The sequence below is a fragment of the Lissotriton vulgaris genome, chromosome 1_2, assembly GCF_964263255.1.
Source record: "Lissotriton vulgaris chromosome 1_2, aLisVul1.2, whole genome shotgun sequence".
Classification (NCBI taxonomy): Eukaryota; Metazoa; Chordata; class Amphibia; order Caudata; family Salamandridae; genus Lissotriton; species Lissotriton vulgaris.
The window spans coordinates 350,111,968-350,138,140 of record NC_141686.1 but is presented as its reverse complement, the minus strand read 5'-3'; the positions used below and the strand labels follow the sequence as shown (position 1 = coordinate 350,138,140).

General features: G+C 48.0%; 1 protein-coding gene across 1 annotated transcript in view; it reads left to right on the top strand.

Moving 5' to 3' along the window:
* Positions 1 to 25,498, top strand: part of LOC147736766 (uncharacterized) — a 54,934-nt gene extending 29,436 nt beyond the window's left edge. The window contains exon 3 of the mRNA XM_086953472.1: positions 23,029 to 25,498. Coding sequence (XP_086809598.1) covers positions 23,029 to 23,972 — 944 coding nt within the window. The 3' untranslated portion in view covers positions 23,973 to 25,498. The remainder of the gene's footprint in view (positions 1 to 23,028) is intronic.
* Positions 25,499 to 26,173: the final 675 nt, after the last annotated feature.

Sequence of the window (26,173 nt, the reverse complement as noted above, 5' to 3'; positions counted from 1 at the left end):
TAGGCAAAGGAGCAGGAATAGTCGGAAGAGCGGGTGCAGGCTGAGGAACAGGCACAGGAAGAATAGGTGGAGGAATAGGTACAGCAGGAACCACGGGAGCTGCGGTACCCTGTACATACGGAGGTGGCGACTTCATAAGATAAGACATTAAAGGATCCTCAACTGACTCTTCCGTCTTTTCCGACTGCGTAGGCAAAGCGGGATAACATTTATCTACGGTCATACGCTGTAGTCTATCAAACATTTCCTTTTCCTTATCCTCCTTATCACGCTGAAACTGCTCTGCTTTCTTCACTATGGTAGCAACATTATCTCGCTGATTTCGTTTAGTCTGTCTGATTTCTTTCTGTTTGGCTTCTTTACGCCACAACCGAAAGGCATCAAACATGGCCGGCCTTGACTTTTTCGCAAATAATTTAGCCTCTAGGTTATCTAAAATCGGGGTTTCAAAACTACCATGAGGTGGCCAACGAAGGTCACCGTCTTTCTCCGTGTATTTGATCCAATATTCATTAAAAGTAATCGGGCCTAGCCCATGTTTACTATAAAGCTCATAAGTGGGAGTTCCAACCGGAGGTATCGGACACGAGTCCTCCAGTCGGGAATCCGTACCACAAGGTCTGAAACAGCTAAACAAAGTACTACGACCAGGCATCTTGCACACTAGCCGAGTTTCACAAACTTCAAGGGTTACGGGATTTACCAAGTCCCAGCAAAGAACAAAACCCTCGGTTTTTGGCGGCTGCAGTCGTCAAATATCACAACAAAAATACGCTAGCAAAGTGTCATCGACAAAAACACTCTCACAGCGTCAACAACAAAAACACTCGCTAAAGTGTCAACAACTAAGGACTCTGGGAGCGACCCACAAATACTTAACTCAAAGATCGATGGCGTCACCAGGGAGGCCCGTCAATCGTCTCGCTATACCAAGGTCTACGCCAGGCGCCAAAACAGGTCTACAGTCAGGGCAGCAGTCCGTCGCAGCCGTCAGGAGGCGGGAATCTTCGCGGGAAAAGTCTTCGGGCCACTTATTTCGACAACAGGATCGATGAAGCGGGGTGCACCTTCCCTCGGAGATTTCACACGAAGTTCCTCACGATCGTCGGGCTTGGACCGGTACCACTGATGCAGCCCCACGTTGGGCGCCAACTGAAGGACTGGGTTATTTAGTACCCAGCGGTGCCAGGGCACAACACCTGAAACCTTCGTGGGTAACCTGTCCCGGCGTACAAGTGACAGAGACACGGGACACTTCCTTCGGCGTCAAAGATTCAAGGTTTATTTACTGCAGGGAACACAGAAGTCACGACAAGCACAGCACGTGCAACTTGGGGAGACTGCTTCAAATTGGTTCTGTGGATCGCTCCTTTTATACATGGTTTTCCCATAGAGTTACATTGAACACAAAAGTTTATGACCCGGTTCCCACAATTATCCCCCAGAGGGGCCGCTTTGGTTACTTTGATACACACAAGGCCCGGAACATAAGTGCGGAAACATTTGGCGGTTCCCGACTGTAAAAACCCATCTTCCCAACATTAGTGCATTCCAATCAGTAATAAACAGATCGAAAATAGGAACAAGAACAGGTGTAGAGGAAGACGGAGACAGTGGGGAAATCGGAAAGGGTGTAAAAGGGGAGGTATCGAGAAACACGAAATACAGGCATCAAAGGGACGTGCCTAATGAGATGCACGGCTGAGACAATAAGCCGGTACGGCAAGATGAGCCTCAAGCGGCGCCATCTGCTTTACAGTAGCATCCCCCTCATCATAAAGACACTTACAAAGAACATGTGTCTTCCGCAAATATCTTGGGAGTCCCAGGGTCGCGAAGCGGACATCGTCCGTTCGCTGGCTACTTGAGGGCAAGAGACAAAATGGATGCCATATCTAAGATGGAACCCATGGGTACAGATAGAAATACCCACGTAACAGACGAACGGTTTAGGTTAGCACAGCGAAACTGCGCACACTTACTAAACTCGTCATTTGCGGTTCGTAGATACCAGACTCGACCATATTCGTACGAGTCGAAAACACCACTTACAATTGTCACGGAACCTCAGACCTGATGTCATCGGTGGCAGCGATGCGGGCAGTCTCAGTGCTGTGGTTGCTGCAGGATTCTGTTTTCTTCAAGGAATCGGGTTAGCTGTGTGTTGACGGTTTTCTTGATGACCTTGGCTGAGAAGGGAAGCAGAGAGATGGGCCGGAAGTTCTTGAGGTCTCTTGGGTCTGCCTTAGGTTTTTTGAGTAGGGCGTTGATCTCGGCCAGTTTCCAGATCTCTGGGAAGGTCGTGGTCTCGAGGGGGAGATTGATGACGTTGTGCAGTTGGGGTGTGATGGAGCTGCTTGCTCTGTTGAAGACGTGGTGCGGGAATGGGTCTGATGGAGAGCCGGAGTAGATTGAGCGCATGGTCTTGATGGTGTCATCAATGCTCACGCTGGGCCAGGCTAGCAGGGGGTCGTGGTCAATGGTGTACGGAGGGTCTGTTGTGTTGCTGTCTGTTGGGGCTGTCTGGGTGTTGAAGCTGTCGGGGATGTCTACTATCTTGCGGTGGAAGAAGGTGGCGAGGGAGTCGCACAGGGCTTGCGACGATGGGATGTCGTAGGTGTTGGAGCTGGGGTTTGAGAGTTCCTTCACGATGTTGAAGAGGTCCTTGCTATTGTGTGCGTTGTTGTTGAGGCGGTCTTTGAAGGAGGTCCTCTTGGCCGACCTGATGAGGTGGTGGTGGTTGCGGATGGTGTCCTTGTGTCCTGCGTGGCTGTCCGGAGTTTGTTCACTGTGCCATTTCTTCTCTAGTTTCCGGCAGGCTTGCTTGGAGGCTAAGAGTTCTGGGGTGAACCAGCTGGCCCTCTTCCTGGTGTCTCTGTGGGGGGGGGGTTTCTTCAGCGGGGCTAGGGTGTTGGCGCAGTCCTCGATCCAGCGTCTGAGGCTGTGGGCAAAGTTGTCTGTGTTCGAGGGTTCGGTGGGTGGGCTGAGAGCGAGGTTTGCGTGTAGTTGGTCTTCAGGGATTTTGCTCTAGCAGCGGCGGGGGATCTGTTGGGTGCGGTGGTGTGTGGTGGGTTTCAGGAAGGTGAAGTGGATGCAGCGGTGGTCGGTCCAGAGGAGTTCGGTGGTGTGGCTGATGGAGACGTACGGGCTTGAGGAGAAGACGGGGTCGAGCTTGTGGCCGGCGGAGTGGGTGGGCATTGTGACAAGTTGCTTCAGTCCGAGGTTGGCGAGGTTATCAAACAGATCTATTATGGTTAAAGGATGCGGCTCGCAGTCGTTTCCTGTGCTGAACTCGCTGGGATCACTTCTGGACACAGCCCTGAACTTTGGATTTGCTTGTGGAACTCTGAGCCGGTGTGCTCCATCCCTAGGTTTCGCGCAGTCGCTGAGGGAGAGGGACGCCTAATCAGCCAGCAGGAGCGGGACTGCGAGGCCCAGAGGTGCTTGCGCCTGGTCATCGCGCGCACCTGGTGCCTCTTCCCGCCCCATCCTCCCTGAAGGCTTCTAATACGACTCGCGGCCCCCGCTCTGCGGGAGCCGCTCGCAGTCGTTTCCTGTGCTGAACTCGCTGGGATCACTTCTGGACACAGCCCTGAACTTTGGATTTGCCTGTGTAACTCTGAGCCCGTGTGCTCAATCCCTGGGTTTCGAGCTGTCGCTGAGGGAGAGGGACGCCTAATCAGCCAGCTGGAGCGGGACTGCGAGGCCCAGAGGTGCTTGCGCCTGGTCATCGCACGCACCTGGTGCCTCTTCCCGCCCCCTCCTCCTACCATTTAGCCCCGCCTCCGGACGCGTACGCGTGACGCGCGCGGACGGAAGCGCGGGCAAAGACCGGGCAAAGAGCGGGCCGTTTGAGGCCGTTCGAGTACGGTCGAGTCTGGTCCGGGCTACACCCCTTGGCCCCATTCTTGTTACTGCAACCTAACCTGTCAGCTGTGCTCGCTGAAGATCAGGTGTAATGTCTACACGTGAGTACAGAAGTAGGGCAGCCAAAGGGAAGTTGAAAAATGGAACACTTGATGATTTTATCACCAGAACCAATACTGCCATAGACCTGGAGATCAGTAAAATGCAGCACAGGGTCTCCATTGAACTTGATGCAGCCAGAAGGCTATCACAGGAGCTGGCCATGGCCAAAAAATCCTCTTTAGGTCACTTTGCCCTTGCCAAAACACCGGACCGCCCAGTGGGCCCAGCTCCTATTTTGACGCAGGCAGTGATCCACTATCCACCAGCCGTACCCCTTCCAGCCCCAGCAACGAAGGTGGAGTCTCCATGTGCATCCCCCCCCCCATCCTTGGTCCATCACTGGGTGGGGTGGCAGGGGTGGAAGGGGCCCACTTTGAGACAATACCAACTGTTAAGCGCAAGGTTATGAGTGGGAGGATTTCCCCTACCCCCCTAAAGGGTTCCATCCATAAACGAAAGCGCAACAATACCACTGCTTACTCTAGGAAAAAGGCTAAAGTTGCAAAGGCCCAGTTACCCTCCCAAGTACAAGCCCAGCCATCCTACTCACTCATTCCCATCGTTAATAGTTGCCCACCAGTTTCAGAACCTAGTCCAGCATTATCGGTGGGGGAACATGTGAACCTTGTAATTGAAAGCGAGAACGGTGGGGTACCACTCTGCACGATAGAAGGAAAGGATGTGGAAGTTTTGACGATTGTGTGGGAAACGTTAAAAAAACTCCTAACCCCCCTGGAATTTAGACTCTCTCGAATAGAAACTCAGCTCCTCGAGACAGAAAAAAGTATTCTAAATCTAGCCACCCTGACCATACCTGTCAATAAACCAACTAGTCCACCAGTTGCGACTCAATCTTCATCAACATCTGCTGCTACTCCACTAGTAGCTCAGGCGGTCAAACCCATTCCGAAACCACGGCACAAGGTCACCACAAGCACTTCCGCCAATAGAATAGTGGAAAGCGCAAATGAGCTGCCGGCTCAACAAGCACCAGCTCCGAAAGTTATGCCAGTCTTGAGGGCGAAAGATCGCAACAATTACCACTCTACCCCACAGAGACAAAAACCCTTTAAAAATCACTATAGGGGCTATGTTGATCTTCCCCCAGACGTAAGGCCGTATGTAGTTGTGCTCACGGGGGTGCCGGAAATCTCTTTCCAACCGCAGGTAGACTTTGGATCATTAAAAAACATGGTAATCCATTGGCTCAATTCAAATAGGCCATTACCCAATCACCTCAGAAGCAAAATTCTTATGGTGCGACGGGTCCCTTAGATAGGCACCTCGCACAAGGCTATCACAGGTGATTGTGTTATTGTCTCTTTCGAGGACCCCAACACTGCACACTTTATTTATTCATGGAGCAGCCACGAAGCAAATTCGCCCATAGCAACTAGACCACTAACTTACTTTTATCCTCCACGCTCTCAATACAATACGGGGGGAAACTGGAATAGGATTCCGGTGAGAAATTATGCACAGGGTGGGCTACCCAATTACTGGCAAGACACACATGGGGGGTGGAATGGGGTACCCACCCGCAACAGATTTGGATGTCTTGAGGATGTGGATTGACTTTCCCATAGGGTCATCGATACTCCGTCCTTAGCAGATTCACAATGTTCTCTGTTCTATCCTTCACCGTGCTCTGCTCCACCATTATCTCACAGGTTCACCGATACACCGTCTCTGGCAGACCCTCATAGTTCCTTGTTTTATTCCTTGCCGTGTCCTGCTTCACTACCATCACAATATCTCCATGGAGACAGTAACCAAACCACGGGTGAGATTAGGCACACTGAGGGGGAGGCTGTTGAATACTGGGCGGGGGGTAAATCCACTGAGCTCACAAAAGACGATACAACCAATCTAGGCCCAGCCGACCAAAATAAGAAGGATAACCCCCTCCCTGAGGCGCTGCATGTAACTTGTTCGCTGGCAACAGAGGGACTGTCCTGCCCCAAGTACAACCAGTGTAGGACAAGCAGGTGTTCCTTGGGTTCTAACACTATTGATAAGGCAGGGGCTCCCGGCACAGTCTCGATACTCTCCTGGAACGTTGCCGGGTTGGCCAATAAATTAGATTCATCAGAGTGGGTGGAATTTATTGAGGAATATGACATATGTCTGTTCCAGGAAACGTGGGCCAGAGAACAACAGTCCCGCACAGGGTATGCTTCCTTTGAGATTGCGGCAAAATGGGGTGGGAAGGGCCGACCGTCTGTGGCTTGTTGATCTGGGTGGGTTCCCACCTTGGATGCAGGGCGAGAAACATCGAAACCAATTCACCGGACTTTCAATGTGTTGTTCTGGAGTGGGCGTCTGGTGTGAGTATAGCATTAATAAATGTATACTCTAGACCGGTTGGGATAACGGGCACTTCGGGGACAATTGAGGACTTAGCCTCGTTCCTTGACTCGGCCACCCTCTGTCCGTCACTTATAGGGGGGGATTTTAACATCCAGTACGAGCCCCTCCCGGATCACCTGGAAGGGGTAACTAGCGAAGAGGATGATCTCTGGGAAATACCCACCTTGCCGGGACCATCAGTAAAATCATGGTCACCATTAGCCACCCAAATAACATCTTTTACTTTATCCCACTCACTGAGGGCCTGTAACAGGCGGCTCAAGGGAGATATCCCACCCCAGCCCACCTTCAATAGACCAGGGCATGAGTCACGAATAGATTATATCCTGGTTTCAACGAAGGTTTGGACTAAAGTGAGGGACTTCACGATAGTCACAAGGACTGACAGTGACCAAAATGTATTGTCATTGAGGTTTGCTGTTCAGGGAATGCCCATGGCTATCACAGATGGAAATATAGTACTCCCTGTTGGTCTAGTTGCAACCAGCAACAGACGTAGAATTAGATGGCCTAGACTAGTGAAGAACCCTAAAAACATCCAGAGGCTATATGCGGCTGTGGTCCCTGCCCTAGAAAAAGTTGTGGATCTCATCCCACAGTCCCCCACCCCCGAGAAGTTCACCACTCTTGGGGATATTCACTCCGAGCACTGTTCTAACCTAGCAGAAGTACTGAACCCTGTGACCAGAACGAAAAGGGCCAAGGGGAGAAGAACCTCATGGTTCAATGCTTCTTGCAGGAGAGCAAAGGCTGAACTATTGGAATCCCTCAAAATGCGGGACACCCCCAGCAAGATTAGGGAAAAGCGGCTGGTCTACAAGTTTACCCTCCGCAATGCTAAAATAGAATGGGACCAGCACAATTGGTCCGAAATGTCGGCTGCCCTTGCACTTCGAAATGCCCAAAAATTCTGGCAGATCGTCAAGCACGGTTCAGCTGAACCCATAGCTGCAGTAGATGCAAATATTGCATCCGCTGTGTGGGAGGACCACTTTAAAAATTTGTATAGCGCGCCCGATCAGGATCAACTGGGGAACCTATTCGAACCACCAATGGCCCAATTCACTGAAAGCATGTCCCCGACCGATGGGTTCACTCTGGAAGAACTCACTACGGCAATCCGGGGCCTCGCTGCTGGAAAGGCGCCAGGCCTAGACAAGCTCCCAGGTGACCTCTACAGGCACGAAGTTAAGATCTGGGCCCCGTATCCGAGGGTGCTGTTCAATGCAATTCTGAACGGCATGAAGATCCCCCCCAACTTGGCTGGGGGCAGAGATAGTCCCTATTTTTAAGAAGGGCTCGCCTCTGCTCCCAGCCAACTACAGGCCAATAAGCCTGATAGATGTCTCCCAGAAGCTCTTCACCAGGTTACTTCTGGATCGTCTGTCAGAATGGATGTTGGAATATGATATTCTGAGTCCATTCCAGGCGGGGTTCAGAAGGAAGGTCTCCACCATAGACCAGGTCTTTCGGCTCGCCCTCATTTTTTGGAAAACGGTACAGCTGGAGGGTGGCAGCCTCTACACTGTATTCGTGGACCTGAGGGCGGCCTTCGACCTGGTCCCCCGCAGAAAACTCTGGGAGGTGATGGCCAAACTGGGGGTCCTTAAGGGCTTGCTGGAGATGATTATTCGTCTCCACACTGCCAACTTTGCTCAGGTGCGGTGTGGCAAGGAGGGGGCGTTGTCAAACCGGTTCCCCGTTGACAGGGGGGTAAGGCAGGGTTGTGTGCTCGCACCGACCCTGTTCTGCCTCTACGTCAACGGGGTAATCACCCACCTGAATGAGGTTACCAACTCTGACGCTCCGAAGTTGGCAGGCAGCAGGGTGCCGGCGATTATGTTCGCTGATGACACTCTGCTGCTTTCAAAGACCCCAATGGGGATTCAGCGCGTTTTAAATGGCTTTGTGGATTTTTGTGGGGAACACGGTTTAGAAATCAACACCCTAAAGACCAAATTCATGGTTTTTAATCCCCTACCAAAACTACGACCTAGCCCCACCATAGGGAACAGTAGTCTCGAAAGGGTGCGAACCTTTGAGTACCTTGGTGTCATGCTAAATGAGAATATGACCTGGTGCACACACCAAGAGAAAGCACTACTCAAATTGGCCCAGTACACGGGGGGTCTTAAAGCTTATGGGGAAAAAACAGGTCATCCATCAAACCCGTTGGCCCACCCCTCCAGATTTACAGGGCCAGGCAAGGGGGGCGGCCATGTATGGTTGCGAGCTCTGGGGTCATGTATCTTCTCCAGACCTGGTGAGAGAGGAGAACGAGTTCATTAGGCGGATGGTAGCACTTCCGCCCAGCACGCCCCTTGCTCCATTAAGGCTAGATCTAGGGCTGCGACCTCTTGCTGAAGAATTGGCACTGCGTCCCCTGGTCTATTGGCGTAGGCTGTGGGCAGTCCCAGAACTGATTACCTATAAGCAGGGGCTCCAGGAGGTGCTCGCCATGCCTAATGCAGGGAAAATTAAATGGCTTAAATTTATCAAAACTGAGCTGGAGGGTCTAGGCCTACCGACACTCTGGTCTGATCCTTCATCCGCTTGTCCATTAATTCCCAAAAAGAGACTGGCAAAGGTTTACTACGACAGCAAAATAGCTGCACTCTGTCGTCGGCAAAACCTTGGGACACTCACGGAGTCATTCTTACGCATCAAGGACATTTACAGTTTTGAACCAGCCTTGGACAAACTATATCCTGCCTCACTCAGGAAACTCTATTTGCAATGGAGACATGGGACCCTTCCACTTCGAGTTCTAACTAGTAAGTGGAGTGAACCAGCAGTTAGTCTGTGTCCGGCTTGCAGAGTGGCCAATGAATCTGAGCTGCATATAATTTTTTTCTGCCCGGCATATCGCGTGCCCCGCAAGAAATGGATTGTTCCTGTTTGCAGGAATTTGGGGTTTGCAGAGTGCCTTGCCGCGTTTAGAGTGTTGAAAACAGACTTGTCGGATCATATTGTCTTTGCAGTGGCCAAATACCTAGGAGCAATATGGGTTCTGAGAAGTCAGTGCCTTAAGGCTGGTCATTGATCTCCACGGTAGTAGAAATGTGACTCCCTCTCTTAATGAAATTTTCATATGGACTCTGATGTATCTTCAATGTTTTTAATGTTTTACAGTTTTAACATTTATGAATTGGATACTTATATCTTTTATGGTGACAAATCACCGAAATAAAGATTTATGAAATGAAGTTAAAGGATGATGCAGGACAGTGCCCTTTTTGTAAGGTTACCCCTGCAACCACACCATTTTTCCCAATGCTGATGGCTTTGACCTGCTAACCAGACCCCTGAGCCTGTGCTCTCTCCCAAAAACTGTTACATGTGAATTGGTAACCCCAGTTGGCAAGGACTTTAACCCGCTTGTAAGTCACTGGAATGTGGTACCTGTGGTACCCAGGGCAGGGCCATTAAAGGGATGATCAGGGCCTGAAGCTCTGTGTGTGCCACCCTGAGTGATGTTAGCCGGTCTGCCATTACAGACTGCGGAAGCAGTGCAAACCTCTCAGACTCGACTTTGTCTTCCATGGCATCTTTCTTTCTCTGTCTCTGTTGGTCTATTCTACTGTCTGCCTCTATCATTTCCAGGAACTTTTCATCTCTATCTTTCCATACCTTGTCTCTGCCTCTCTCTGTGCCCCAGAATCTCTGTCTTTTTCACTGCGCCTGTGTCTGCCTCTTTTCTGCTTTTCCGCTCTCTCTCTTCCACTGATGGTGTCTGCCTCTTTCAATGCCCCAGTCTCTGCCTCTCTCTTTATCTTTCATTTATGGCCGTGGCGCGGCCTGCCAGAACCAAAAACAAACCACATATGTATTTCCTTGCAGTTAAACAGCACTATCATGCAACAACTTCACGTCGCACAAACGGAAACACGCTGGGGTTTGTGGTAAATAAAAATTACCTATGCTGAATTTCTATGCGGTAAAGTTCAATAAGAATAACTCAATCAAAAATGAGAGGCAGAGTCCGTGGCATCTGAGTTTATAAGGGTTTTATTCCATATAATGGAATTGGTTCGAACCAGGTATCATGTTCCATCACCACGAAGGTTCAGGAAGGGATAGACAATACTTTATTAACAGAGTACAATATATATAGTAAATGCATTTAATGGTGATGGATACAGAAGGCGTAACAGCTGAGAGAAAAGAGATAAGAACACATGTACGTAACAGAAGGCGTGCACGAGGGCGTACACGGAGGTGTGTGCTAGACAACGTCACATGAAAGTGTCACAGGTGGGTGGATCCATAGAGGAATCCTGCAGTGTCAGCAGAAATATATGGCAGAGATGCGCGCGTAGCAGCATGACGTGTGAATGACGTGGAACTGGAGGGTGAAGGGGACTTGACATTTAGCTCTACATGAGGAGACAGAAGTCTGGCGGGTCAGGACAATCTAAACCCAATCATATCTGATATCTTGTGTTTGAGGAACTAAATTATCTAGAAGGAAAGGTCTCTCGGGCAGAGGCTATTCTATACTGACTGCTAATGCGTGCATATACGTCTACGTGTCTGCGTGTAGTGCGAGGGGCCATGGGCCTACCATGGTAACAGGAGCAATGAATTACTTGCACAGAGACAGAAAGGCCGGTCCCTTTGCTCTGCAGCTGGGAAGATGTTTTCCTAAATCACTAGACAGGAATGTATTTTCGAGGAGCGGAGCAGATAACTTGAAGGCAAAATACAGTCTTGGCAGGCAAGCAGGCCGAGCCGGGCACCGCTCGCCGCACAGGGAGTAAGGCAAGGGTCATGTAAGCGGGTTCAGGCTGCAGCTTTCAGAGACAGAAGGCAGAAAAGGACTCGATGGCAGAAATCAGGGCCTAACTCGCCAGAGCCAGGAAAACGTGAAAGTGCACCATGTAAAGACGGTGGCAAGGCATACTTAGGAACTGAATATTCGACCCATTCATGGTGGATCTGAAAGAGGACATGTTAACGTTGGACGCAAATGTATTTGCGTCTTCATAGCTGGTTGTGGAGGGAACATACATGTACTTGAAGCACGTACATGGAGCCGTTGGGGTCTACGTTAGGGGACATAATTGACCATAAAAATTCATATTACCTCAGGTTAGTTCCAGCAAACGAGAAGAATATCCTCTTGTGAAAATCAGGGCCTGTTTATAATTCTTGGTCTGTGGATTTAGCACTTTATTTTGAAAATAATTAGGAAAGTAGCAATTTAGTGAAAATGTAATAAAAGCAGGGGGTGCAAAATCAGATTTGTTTGCCTGAAAAAGAATTATTTTTAATCCCCAAAACAGCTGTGTCAAAGCTTTTCCTGTTGAGCGAAGAGAAAATAAAATGTGAATATCAATTTTTTTAAGTAGCTTTTTTAGTCTATGCTGCCCAGCATTAGTAAAGCCTATTGGTCCAAACAGCAAGGCCTATTGTCTTTGCCAATGCTTGTTTTAATTGGGCTCTGGATCCGCAAATCTCCACCGATTCACACGGTGGGTGCGCGCTGAGCGGCGTGGTGGATCCTCCTGCGGCAAAAATACAATGTTTTTGGGCAATTTCCTTCCCAAGAGGGGGCCCCCTCAGACCCCTACATTAGTCCCATGGGGTCAGGATACCTCTATCCTGATCCCTCATATCCTATTTACACTTTATTGCTCCCCCCGAAACCCATGTCCCAATTCACAAAATAGCGGCTGCAACTTTTCTCTCAGGTTCCAGCCAGACAATCACAGCATTGCTGTTGGCGCGTGGATCCGCTCTCAATATATACATAAATCTTTTTTCTTAAAGAACTCCAAAACTACTCAACAGATTTACACCGAAAAACAAAGAGCACTTTCTGACCAAGATCTAGATTTCTGTCAAACGTGGTTTAATTCCGTTCAGCGGTTTGAGCTGTAGTCCTGTCGAAAATCCTGTGGGAATTTGCATGGGGAAATCGTGTTTTGGGAACCCCCACTCCCCTTTTTCTTGGCCCCTACTTGACGAATCACCCCAAACCTATCTCTCTCTTTCTCTCTCTCTTACTTGGGTGTTGAAATAAGGTAAAAAGGAACAAAAAACAAGCCTGAAGTTCACCAGGTATAATTTACTAATCTAACCATTACATGGGCCCCCATCATACTCTGCTTATGCCCCCACATATTACTTCAATCATGATATGTTAACTTACATCATTGATGAGATCAAAACAGCATTACTGATGACATCACTGATGACATCATAGTCATATGCAGCATAACGTTACTCAATGTACATGTGGAAGTCAATAGCATGAAAATAGTGTAAGCCCAAGAGACAAGTGTAAATGTGCATTTTAAAAACTATATTGTGCATGCTTTTCAAATCGCTAAAGTTGAGATGGAAGAATTACTCCATGTTGAAAAAGGTAATATCTGAGTGCACCTCACGTGGGTGATAGAGGTATATTTGAAAAGAAAATCTGTGAAAAAGGCCAAAGTAGCTGTTGCCAATTCATTAAAAATCTGGATTTCTGGCCCAAGTTAAGTAGTTGTGATACAGTGGCCAGAGACATTTTATAAGCTGTGCATATTTATTTGTAGTACTTAACTAAAGATTTTCAGGCATTACAGATCATTGAATAATATAACATGTACGGGTGTCCCACTTAGAGGAGTTTTATCTCATTCTAGTGCTGTAGGCATGACTCTAAGGTCGCAGCTGTGATGCCCATCTCCAGGATGTGTGCAGTGTATTTGACTAATCTTCTTAGCATTGAGCCCATGGAGCCCTACAGAAGCAAACGTATACTTGTCAACCTCTGGACTTAAAATCTGGATCAATCTGAAGTCTTTAAGTTGATAATAGAAAATTGTCAAGCATGTTGAATTACTTAATGTCAACACACTCAATAGGACAGTGTCAGAATGTCTGTATGGTGTCATCAATATTGTCAGTTGTGATGTAATATATGAGGTCATAAGCAGTGCATGGCGGGGGCTCAAGTTCTAGTTTGGGTTATAGTTGGTAAATATTAGTGTTTGTTTTGGTTATTTAACATTAGTTTTTGTAGTATTTCAACACCTAACTATAATGTTAGTTTTAGCCTTGAGTCTTCCTATGGAAACTCTGACCTAACTATAACTATTGCCACTGCGCTGTGTGTGTGCAGACTCGTAACTCGTATTTACTCAACTCCCCACAGAAGAGGTCCAAGCCAGTACTCCTGGATTCCTAATTAGGGCGAGACCTGCCAATGCGCAAGCATTGCAGCTTGACATATAGAGGTGGATCAGGAAAGCTGACCAAGGGGCTTTGGCAGGCGGATTACGCAGAGTGCATGTGCCCATGCACGAGCTTGCCATTTGCTCCCCGAGCCGCCTCGCATCATCGCATCAGACCCGCCACAGCAATGCCGAGAGCTTCAGATCTCAAAGGAATGCTCTCCCCCACCCCCCTCTGCGCAATGCCACTCCAAAGACTTTTTTTTACACCCCATATGTTCGAGCCTTGGCATCAGCCCCCTGCTCCAGACTTCAAAGGGATCCGCTCCCCGCCCCCTGCTTCACACTTCAAAGGAATACGCCCCCCGCCCCCGCAATGGCGAGAGCATTTCCCGGCCGCTTTTTTCACTAAGAGAGTTTACGAGTGCCAGGGTTGTTTCTCTAAAACTCTCTTATGTGAGCACTCAGTACCAGCGGATGGGAGGTAAGCATGCAGTCTTACCACCCATTGCCAAATACCCTATTGCCACTGCGCTGTGTGTGTGCAGACTCGTAACTCGTATTTACTCAACTCCCCACAGAAGAGGTCCAAGCCAGTACTCCTGGATTCCTAATTAGGTCGAGACCTGCCAATGCGCAAGCATTGCAGCTTGACATATAGAGGTGGATCAGGAAAGCTGACCAAGGGGCTTTGGCAGGCGGATTACGCAGAGTGCATGTGCCCATGCACGAGCTTGCCATTTGCTCCCCGAGCCGCCTCGCATCATCGCATCAGACCCGCCACAGCAATGCCGAGAGCTTCAGATCTCAAAGGAATGCTCTCCCCCACCCCCCTCTGCGCAATGCCACTCCAAAGACTTTTTTTTACACCCCATATGTTCGAGCCTTGGCATCAGCCCCCTGCTCCAGACTTCAAAGGGATCCGCTCCCCGCCCCCTGCTTCACACTTCAAAGGAATACGCCCCCCGCCCCCGCAATGGCGAGAGCATTTCCCGGCCGCTTTTTTCACTAAGAGAGTTTACGAGTGCCAGGGTTGTTTCTCTAAAACTCTCTTATGTGAGCACTCAGTACCAGCGGATGGGAGGTAAGCATGCAGTCTTACCACCCATTGCCAAATACCCTTAATAACTACCCGCGTCCCACACTAAATGCCTCACTTGTTTTTTTTACTGCAGAGTGGTCAAAGTGGAGCATCACTTTGGTTTTATTGGTGTTGTAGGTGAATTTCTTTAAGAATGCTGCTGTGCTAATAAAGAAAGACGAGCCTAATCCTCGTCTGTGTCCTTCATAGAACTGAAAAGTGTCCTGGAAAGCTAGGACATCACCTACAATAATACAGCGACTCATTGAGAGTCATGGAGCAGGGTTCGGTAATAGAGGTACAGGCATGCTTGGAGAAATAGGTTCTGAAATACAGAGGTCAGCTCGTGGAGACTGTTTGCTTGCTGCAGTTCTGACACAAGAGTGTCTGTTTTGCATAAAGAATTGCTAGTTTTGCAAAAACTCTCATGGTGACCGGTTTCCTCGGTTTGGTTTTGTCATGCCTACAGGGATCTCGATTAATCGGACTGCTTGTTTGTCTTGTTCCGCACTGTTGTAGAATCCTGTCATGCGGCAGGTTTATCGTTTCTCTTAGGCATGGCTACAAATTTCAAATTGCGTACCCTATCCTGATTTGTTCTTAAATTCTATAATTTCCCGATGTAAGGGTTTTAAAACGGTCCGTGTTTTGCACTGCGTATTTGAGGTGCCGTCGTTGCGCCCACCCCGCACAGGCCTCTGACATGTCATGTTATGGTCCTGAAAACGCACATTTGTGTGGACAAAAGCCACGGCAGGCAACAAGCACAGCTGTAATAACAGAGGTGGCCTTGTTTGCCTGACCCTGCTACGGCCATCTCCCTTACCGATGAAAGGTATGTTATACATCACTTTTAAATTGTAGGGCCTAAAACGACTTTCTTTTTTAGCTTTCGACAGATGCTGTCATTGATATTTTCCATTTGTAAGAGACGAAAAACGAGACCGCTAAATCATTTCAGCAGAGAAAAAACAGATACTGTAACAACTTTAGGAACGGATTATGAACGTATTTTCTGTGCAAAGTGAAGAACATGCCCTTCCATCCCAGCGAAGCCCTTCCATCCCCCCTCTCACCACTCTCCACTCTGTCCCCTCCCACCACTTTCACCACTCTCCCCTCTCACCACTCTCCTCTCACCACTATCCCCTCTCACCACTCTCCCCTCCTCTCGCCCCTCTCTCCCCTCCTCTCTCCCCTCTCTCCCCTCCTCTCTCCCCTCTCTCCTCCTTACTCCCCTCCCTCTCCCCTCTCCTCTCTAGCTCTCCCCTCTCCTCACTCTCCCCTCTTCTCACTATCCCCCTCTCCTCACTAGCCTCACTCCCCCCACTCTCTCCTCTCTCACCACTTTATCCTCTCTCATCACTCCCCCCTCTCACCACTCTCCCCTCCCTCTCTCACCTCCCTCTCACTTCAATCTCCCCACTCCTCACTATCCTCACTCTCCCCACTCTCTCCTCCTCACACCACTCTCTCCTCTCACACCACTCTCTCCTCTCTTACCACGCTTCCCTCTCCCCACTCTCCACTCCCTCTCTCACCTCCCTCTCTCACAACTCTCCCCTCTCACAACTCTCCCCTCTAACCACTCTCCCCTCCCACCACTCTCCCCTCCCTCTATCCCCTCTCCTCACTCTCCTCTCTCCTCCCTCTCCCCTATCCCCTATCCTCTCTCCCCTCTTCTCAACCTCTCCCCTCTCCTCACTATCCTCACCCCCCCCTCTCTCCTCTCTCACCACTCTATCCTCTCTCACCACTCTCCCCCTCACCACTCACCCCTTTCACCACTCTCCCCTTTCACCACTCTCCTCTCTCTCCTCAGTATTCTCCTCTCTACTTCCCCCCTCTCTCCTCACTCTCCCCTCTTTCTCCTCTACCCTCCCTCTCTACCCTCCCCTCTCTCCTCTCCCCCCTCTCTCCTCACTCTCCCCTCCTCACTCCCCCTCTCCCCAGTCCCTCTATCCTCACTCTCCCCTCTCCTCACTCTCCCCTCTCCTCACTCTCCAATCCCTCTCTCCCCTCCCTCTCTTTCCCATCTCTCTTCACTCCCCTCTCTCCTCACTCCCCTCTCTCCCCTCCATCTCCCCTCTCCCCACTCTATCTATCTATTGCTCTCACTCTATCCATCGCCCTCACTCTATCGCATCACCACAGCATCACTCAGCACCACCACAGCATCACTCAGGGGCACCACAACATCACTATGCGCCACCACAGCATCACTGAATGCCACAGCATCACTCGTCGCCACCACAACATCACTCAGCGCCACTACAGCATCAATCTGTGCAACCATTCAACAATAACTGGTTCAAATATGTTCTCTCAATGTTTCAAGCTTTATTACAAATGTCACAAAAAGATGTTAATATTTCACTTCTGTTCTTGGATTTTCGTCACAATAAAATACACTGAACATAATCTTCATAAGTTATTTACAGAAGTTTAAGCTATTGCCATTATAAATTACAATAACTTTTATTTAAGTATTAATTAATAAAAAAAATTAAAAGCCATTGTTATTTGTAATATCACTACATGTAAGTCACGTAGATACAACACATATTGCATTTCAAATGCTATAGGTGTCACATTTGCAAAACTTATAACTATTGGCATTGTAAATGTCAAAGCTATTAATTTCGCTATTTTTAAAACCAACACATAAATGAAAAAATGTGTCATTTACAAGACCAATAGCTCAAACTTTCCTAATGCGAGACCTATTGCATTGCAAATGCTTGTTTTTGTTAAGCAAGTGTCGTAGTGAAGCGTTACCCCTTAACAACAAGCCTCAAGTGAAGTGCCCTAATCTCCATAGATCTGCATCTATAGGTCTGCGATAGACAATCAATACTCATTGCTACTCCTTTTCACATCATCAATCACAATCATTTTTAGGATGCATTTGTTTTGTGCACCAATGCACTATATGAAAACAGGTTAATTATAATCCTCTTTGTTCATTCCTACAGTGTTTAGAGCTTTACATTCATTTTCATGGTATTCAGCATCCGCTTTGGTTCTGTCATTAGTTAGCATAGAAATGGGACTTAAACTCGACCTGTCACAAATGTATAATTAAATTATTGTTTCTATAGCATCCAGCCATTTGTTTCTACTATGTAAATGCATGTGGGTCCATCAGATGATGTCATTCTTTTGTGGTGGATCATAATGCGTCCAAGCAATAGAGCCTGGCCCTTAGCAGCTTAGCAAACTAGAGGGGAGCGGGTGAAATGAGAACTATGGCAGCAAGTATCACAATGTATTATTCGATGCTCTGTTCCATTGCAGAAGAGTAGAACCCTATCTATGAATATATCGCTTGGGACTCGACAGTGAGGGTATAATTATACAATGCAAGTCATTGCGGTAATACCAGAGCGAGAACCCCAGTGGGCACATGATTTCCTACAATCACATATTGGCCCACGTGTACACAGTATTCATACTGGATCAGATCCTCTGATATATTCGGTTTCAAAGACCCAGTGGGCTCTATTCTCAAAAGCAGACATTGCTCAATTAATCCGGAGTTTGTATAGTGCAGCTCCTCACCCCTGAGGGTCTTAAGGCGCAGAGCGGAGGGTGGGGGTGGGGGGTACTGATCCTCAGGGCGTGGAGGTTCCGTTGAAAAGCCGGGTCCTGTAGTCCTTCCTGAATTGGAGCAGCGACAGGGATTGCCTGAGGTAGGAGAAGGCGGGTACATGTAATGAGAGGCAGTGGTTCAGGTATGCTGGTCCTATGACGTGGAGAGCTTTGTAGGCATGTGTGAGGGGCTTGAAGGGGATTCTCTTGATGATTGGTAGCTAGTGGCGTTGTCTGAGGTGCTGATATGTGGCTGCAGCAGGGGATGTCTAGGACCAGTCTGGCTGTGGCGTTTTGGACGTTCTGTAGTTTTGTGAGCTGTTTCTAAGTGACGCCTACGTAGAGTGCATTACCGTAGTCAAGTCTGCTGGTGATGAGTGTGTGTGTGATCGTCTTTCTAGGTTCTGTGGGGATCCAGCTGAATGTCGTTTGAAGCAGGATGAGGATACAGCGTTGATATGGTGGTTCTTTGTGAGTGAGGAATCGAGTATGATGCTGTGGTTGTGTACACAGTCTGTAGGAGTGGGAGGGGTTCCTAGTGCGACGGACCACCAGGAGTCGTCCCAGCTGAGGGGGCGGGTCACAGGATGAGTACTTCGGTCTTGTCTGAGTTGAGCTTGAGGCAGCTGTCTTTCATCAAGGTAGCAACGACCTTCGTTCCGCTATGAAAGTTGAATCAGGCGGCTGTAGGTTCATTGGTGAGGGAGAGGATCAGCTGGATGTTGTTGGCTTAGGAGACGATGTTGAGTCTGTGGTTTCTGACAATGGCCGTGGCGGTGCGGGGGGCATGTAGATGTTGAAAAGGGTGGGGCTCAGGGATCTTTGTAGGTTCTGAGAGGAACAGGATAGTCTGACACTCTGTGTTCGGGCGGTCAGGAAGGAGTGGATCCAGTCCAGTGCCTTGTCGTTGATACCGGACTGTTCAAATTAGGCGCAGGGTCAAGACAAATCTGCATATGGCTGAGTACAAACTGGAATGGCATGGTGAGCAACAAACTATGGATTTAGGCCCAGATCTCTGAACTGGGGTGAATGTATGCGATTGTTCTGGATTCTTTTTGCATTTGTCACCCTGAGTGGAATGGGTATGCCCAGACGTGGGTCCCGGCTCTCCATGCCACTGGAGTCAAGCTATCCTGGCTGATGAGGGGTGAAACACCGAAACCAGTCCTAGGATGCTTGTTACCAGTTCTAGGATGCCTGTTTCCAGTCCAGGGAGGACCTGGCCTGGCAGTTCGGACTGGACTGTTCCCATTGGACGCAGGGTCAAGGCTAATTTGCATATGGCTGGGTCCAAACTGGAATCGCATGGTGAGCAAAAAAACGATGGATTTAGGCCCAGATCTCTGAAATGGGGTGAATGTATGACATTGTTCTGCATTCTGTCCATCAATGGTTCTTTCTGCATTTTTCGTGGATACCAGCGTCCTGGAATCTTGTGATTAGGTGCGGTGGGAGATGTTGTCGAAGGTGGCCGAGACGTCCAGTAGGATGAGGGTGGCGGTTTCGCCCCAGTCGAGGAGGGAGGGGATGTCGTCGATGGCGGCGATGAGTCCGGGATCGGTGCTATAATTGCTTTGGAAGCCAGATTGGGATTTGTTCAGGACATAGTTCGCTTCAATGAACTTGGAGAGTTGGGCATTGATGGCCTTTTCGATGACCTTGGCAAGGGGGGGACTAGGGAGATAGGTCTGAGGTACTTGAGGTCTGTCGGGTCGGCAGACAGCTTCTTCAGCAGGGGTTGATCGTGGCGTGTTTTCAGGTGGCAGGGAAGGTGACAGTTTTGATGGAGCAGCTGGTGCTGCGGCTGTTCAATGGAAGATGTGATGTGGGCAAAGATTCAGTGGGAGTGGATGCCCTGCATTGTCGTGAGTGTGTCATCTGTGGTGAGTGGAGTCCCATTGAGCACGATATGTTGAGGTAAGGCCTTGTTGTGTGCGGTGGTGGCAGGCATTGTAGCAGGGTCTTGGGTGTCAAAGTTGTCATAGTTCTGCCTGATCTTGTGGTGGAATAATGTGCTGAGTTTGTTGCTGAGGTCTTAGGGAGGGTGAGACATCTGTGGTCTCGCTGTTGGGTCTAGCGAACTCTTTGACGATGGCAAAGACTTCTGTGCTGTTGTGTGCGTTTGATTCTGTCTTTGATGGCCGTTTTTGTTTGTGGTTTTAAGGAGAAGGTGGTGTGCGTTGACAGCGGTTTTGAAGGTTGCTTGGGTTTCTGGGATTTTGTTGTTTTTCTATCTCTTCTTGAGTTGTCTGCTGGTACGTTTGGACTTGTGGAGGGCTGAAGTTAACCAGATGGCTTTCTTGAAGTTTTGCCTGCCTGGTGTTTTCTTGAGGGGTGCTGTTGTGTCAGCTCAGTTGGAGATCCATTGGTGATGGTTGTGTGCTGCAGTGTTGGCGTCTGCTGGTGGTGCGGTCATGCTGAGAAAGTTGATGAGAAGTTCTTCGGTGGCCTTGTTCCAGCTATAACAGATGGGTCATTGGGGGGGGGAGAGGGGGATGGTGAACGGTGGGAATGGCTAAGTGCACACAGTGCGGGTTGGTCCAGAGGAGTTCGGTAGTGTGGCTGTAGGTGAAGGTCTAGCTTGTGTCTGGTTGTATGGGTTCATGTGGTGACTAGCTGCTTGAGTCCGATATTGGCGAGGTTCTCCAGTAGGGTGTCGGTGTTTTGGTCACTGGGGTTGTCCAAGTGGAAGTTGAGGTCTCCGAGTAGGATGTAATCGGTGGATGCTAGAGCCTGGGGTGCGATGAGGTCTTCAATGGCATCATTGAAGGGTGGGGGCCGGGGGTCCTGTAGATTTGGGAGCCATGGAGGGTGGTGTTGGGGTTGCTCTGGATCTGGAAGGGGAGGTGTTCCATGGTAGTCGTTGAGTCATTCGAGTAAGTGGTCAGTTGGTGGGTGTTCTTGGGGATGATGGCTTTGCCTTCTCCTGGTCGGTCGGTGCTGTATTTGCGGGGGATTTTGTAGCCGCAGGGGATCCTTATCACTTGTTCGTCATTCTTGTTGTCCTTAAGTTCAGCTCTTATTTTCAAGTGCAACAAATGCGAGGTTGGAGAACTCCATCGGACTGCATATTTAGAACTGTAACAAAAAAAACAAGTTAGCAGGCCTTTTCCATCTATGAACTCATGATCTCGAACAACATCCCTGTATCAATCAGGACCGCCCAACATTGCTCCCATTTAGGAAAGAGTTGAGGACTTCCTTCTTTAAAAATAATTTATGTTTATCATTGGCTCTAGCTTCAAGCTAGGTTTGCAGTATAGAAATAACATATACATACATATATAAAGAAGCTGGCCTAGCCTACACTAATGCTGGAATACTTTTGAAAAACTCTTGTGAAAATGTTCATGGGAGAGTTGAGAATGGTTATCCCACCAGAGCACCCCTGGCATCCAGTTAAGGTTTTATCAAGAGTAACAAGTCCACCTTTTAAGCGACTACATCACTGCAAGCCTTAATGTAGATAGTTGTCTACCTAGTAGCAGTCACTTCCTCAAACAGTTCGCAAACTACATGACCCATTACTAGATGAACAGTTCCTGCAAGTTTACAAAGACAAAGATAAATATGCACCCAGTGTTAAACATGCACTCATGCTCTACATTATCAGAATTGAAAATGTATGAAAAATAAGACCGTTTTTTGCACTGGCACAGTTTGGTATATTCTGTTTTCTACTCGTCCGGAGACTAGGGGTGGGCGGAATTTGCGTAGTCGTGTTACGCAAAGTTCAGCATAAAAAATGTCTGTGAGCACACAGAATTCTGCAAACACGCGGAATTTCTTCTTCCGCTCGTTCACAATGCTTTTTTCCTGTTTGCGTGCCCGGGGGGAAAATCTTGTGAACTCACATTTTGAAAACATGAACAAGCAAAAAATTCTACGAAGCCGCGGATCGCGGAGGTTTTGGCAATTCCACTTTCTCCGCGGAATGTGAAATTACCCAAATTCCACAAATTCCGCAAGTGGAACTGAATTTACCGCCCAGGCCTAGTGGAGACACCACATAGAAATACCACAGGCTGAGTCCACGTGTGATAAAGATGCAACCATGGCTTTTCTACCCAACATACCTCTAGTAGATATTTGTAAAGCAGAAACATGTGGTTCTGTACATCCTTTCATAAAATATTTCTCTGGTGACCTCAACATATTTGGTCGTTGAGGTATGTGGGTCCGATGTTGTTGAGGGATTTGTAGGCCTGATGAGGAGTTTGAAAGTGATACTCTTCTCAACGGGGAGCAAGTATATGCTTTGTAGGTATTGGGTCATATGTTTGTGGGTGGTGTCCCTAGAATGAGCCTGGCTGCGGCGTTCTGGACCTTACCGATTCTTTTAAGTTATGGCACAACCTGTGATGTGCCACAGCTTGCTGCAAATGGAAAATGTTACTCATTTGCAAATACTATCTGCTTGTCATGTTGCAGGCTCACATGCATCACACACTTGCTGTATGGTTGGAAAGTATATAGGTTGCTCAGATTAAGCAGTTTATTTTTTTATTTTACACATATAAGCAGTTGTACTCCGATGGAGAAAACAACACAAGGATTTTAATTGGAGTCTGGGCGCTGATGCATTATGCCTTTCTGGTATGGGATTACGAGTCATTCTCCAGATCAAAACTCAATCTTAAATTAATTATTTTTAGTAGTCAGAACCCAACCCATGAGAGGTCACCACATGTGAACTGTAGAACTACAAGCAGCAAATGATTGTTTACAGGTAGTAACATTTTCCTTCCTTCCTAGATATTACTGTCCACCTTTCTCATATTATAACCGTGCATTTCTTTCAAGAAATATTTCCCATGTATAATTCTCAGTGTTCATTTCATTCTGCAGCACAGCAGCCGACGACAGAAAGTATGGATGGGAAAGAGAAACGTAAAGCTTCTGGAGGAAGGAAGAATTTTGCTTATAAAATAAATGAAGGAAAACACCAAGGAATACAGAGCCGGGAGAATTTTAACAATAAAACACTACTTGCAAGGCAGAAAAGAATAGACACCAGCCTAAGAGCTTATGCCTGTGCTGAGTGTAAGAAAACATTTACTGGAAAGATGCATCTTTTACTGCACGAGCAAACACACACAGATCAGTATTCCTACACTGAGCATGAAATGAGGTTTGCTGATAAGGCAACACATGAAAAAACTCACAAAGGAGAGAGGCCCTTTCACTGCGATTTCTGTGAGAAAAGTTTTACTAAGAAGGGACATCTTCTACAACATCAAAGCGTACACACAGGAGAGAAGCCTTATCACTGCACTGTGTGTTCCAAACCCTTTTCTCAGAAGGCAAACCTTGTACTGCATCAAAGAACACACACCGGGGAGAGGCCTCATCACTGCACTGTGTGTTCCAAACCCTTTTCTCAGAAGGCGACCCTTGTGCGGCATCAAAGAACTCACACAGGAGAGAGGCCTTATAACTGCACTGTGTGTTCCAAACCCTTTTCTCGGAAGGCACACCTTGTACTGCATCGAAGAACACACACCGGAGAGAGGCCTTATCACTGCACTGTGTGTTCCAAAAGGTTTTCTCGGAAGGCGTACCTTGTACAGCATCAAAGCGTACACACAGGAGAGAGGCCTTATCACTGCACTGTGTGTTCCAAGGGCTTTACTCTTAAGGCAGCCCTTATACGCCATCAAAGCGTACACACAGGAGAGAAGCCTTATCACTGCACTGTGTGTTCCAAGGGCTTTACTCTTAAGGCAGCCCTTATACGCCATCAAAGCATACACACAGGAGAGAGGCCTTATAACTGCACTGTGTGTGAGTAGAGGTCCCTTGTACGGCATCAAAGCGTATACACAGACCAGAGGCTTTATCACTGCACTGTGTGAAGCAAGAGCTTTGATCTTAGGGCAAGCCTTGTACGCCATCAAAGAACACACAGGCGACGGCCATGACGCCGTACAGGATATGGAAACTGCTGTAAACAAAAGGTGGTGCTCAGCAACCTCAAGTAACACTTACAAGATGGAAGCCTTCTCCAAGCACTGCCAAAAAGTTAAAGGACAAACTCTAACTTTCGCAGCGTCTCCAAAAAGAATGTAGGTTCTTCAACATCACTAACGTCACTTCACCAAGCAATAAACTTCACAGAGGCTGCTTCACTGCGAATTAAATCTGTCAGACTCTCATGAAATGTGTGCAGTGTTGAGGACATGTTATCAACTGTGCATCATAAACTATCCTGATAGACATAACTTCTGGGATTCAACAAAAAATTATTGAAAGACCTGAGCACATGGGAAAAAGAAACTAGGAGAAGAAATAGGAATCCATAACCACTTGAGTACAACAAATATAAACTCCTTTCATCACTAAAGCAGGAACTACTACTCGCTATCAGTATCTTCAGACCGGCTGTGTAAATATTCTGTACAACCCATCCAGGCTGAGAGATCAAAAGAGGATTCATGGATGTCCAGATTCTAACAACATACAAAGGAGGCACCAACCATATCATTCTGCAGTTTCAACTCTCGAGACTGTGACACATTTCACAATGTTTTTAGATGGTTTATTATGGTGGGAATTTTCTTTTTTTTTTGATAATCAATTTTATTACCATTTTGAAAAGAAAAAAAAAGACAGCATACATCTTACACAGTAAAGCCAATTCTATCTCCAACAGACAGTAAAAAAAAACACTGTGTGGGTAGGAGTATTTATGCAAGCCACCCAAGCTGGAAAGCAGCACCCCGTTACACGGGAGAGGCAAAGCTGGCAATTTAAAACAGTAGGTTCAGCCATTTGACCCCTCGTGGGACAACCATGTTCCTTCTGGGCCACTCCCTGGTGCCACTTTCGCAGGGTAGGGGGGTTGGGCTGGGCCCAGGCCGCTGCAATATCTGATTTAGCCACAGCGACCGCAGTTCCCAGAGAATGTTTGTCCGCTCTAGAGCCGTCCAAACCTTCAAATACACCCAGGAGAAGACGTAAGGGATCGTGTGGAACCTGCCGACCCAAGGTCTGTGTGAGCTCAGATTCCACCTCGGACCAAAAGGGGTAAAGGCCTGGGTAAAGCCAGACCATATGGTAGAAGTCGGCTGGAGTTTGGTCGCTATTTTGGTGAGAATTAAATACCCAAAAACTAACGTTCACATATATTACAAAACAAAGCAGATTGTCTGGTGAAGATACTGTAAGGAGTATTTCATTGTATGCTGTGATGTGTTTTGTGAGGTCAGTTGTGTCCTTTTCTAGTGTGAGGGGTGAGATTAACAACTAGACAAAGGACACTGCTGCCGTGAGCTGTTTGCCAAGAATGTCTTATTTTACGCAATAAAACTTTGCTAATAAACCAATCTGCCTGCCTGTTTCATGTGGCGATGAGACAGGATATACTTCAAACTCATCAGTACGTTCAGAGTGTCTGTTTTCTATCTTGGTGATTAGTATGTCACGGAAGAGGGTGGGGAGGAACTTACGCTCCCCTGCAGCCCTTCCACCACAAGTCCCTCAGATGTGAGGCGTTCCAGGGCGTCGCTCGCTCCATCACTGTGTTTATTAGAGTAGTGCAAGCGTTACAAGTACAATTTGCACTGTTGATGTTTCAGAAGACAACCTTTGAAGTTTAATAGTGTAATTGCTTTGGGAACACCTTTGTCCCTTGGACCGTTTCCTTCGCTGAGCGTATTGGTTGGCTTAAAATAGATGATTACTCTGGACACTGTGCCAACTGTGAGCGCATTAGGCTTGCCTCCAAACTATTATATCGAAGCAAAAGCACTAGTGTATGAAGTCTTGAATCATCCTGGTGAATGTTGAGTGTCCCCCACAAGATCCACCCGTGGTCATCAGTGACCATGAAGCAAGAGACAGGCAGATGCCTGGTGCGAGGCTGCTCTGGGGTCACTCAGACACCAGTGCCGATGTCGCCACCCCTATCCCCGACAATGTTTAACATCTACGTCTCTCCTTGGGCCAGACTTATCAGGAGGCATGGATTCGCCCTGGTCTCATGTGCCGGTGG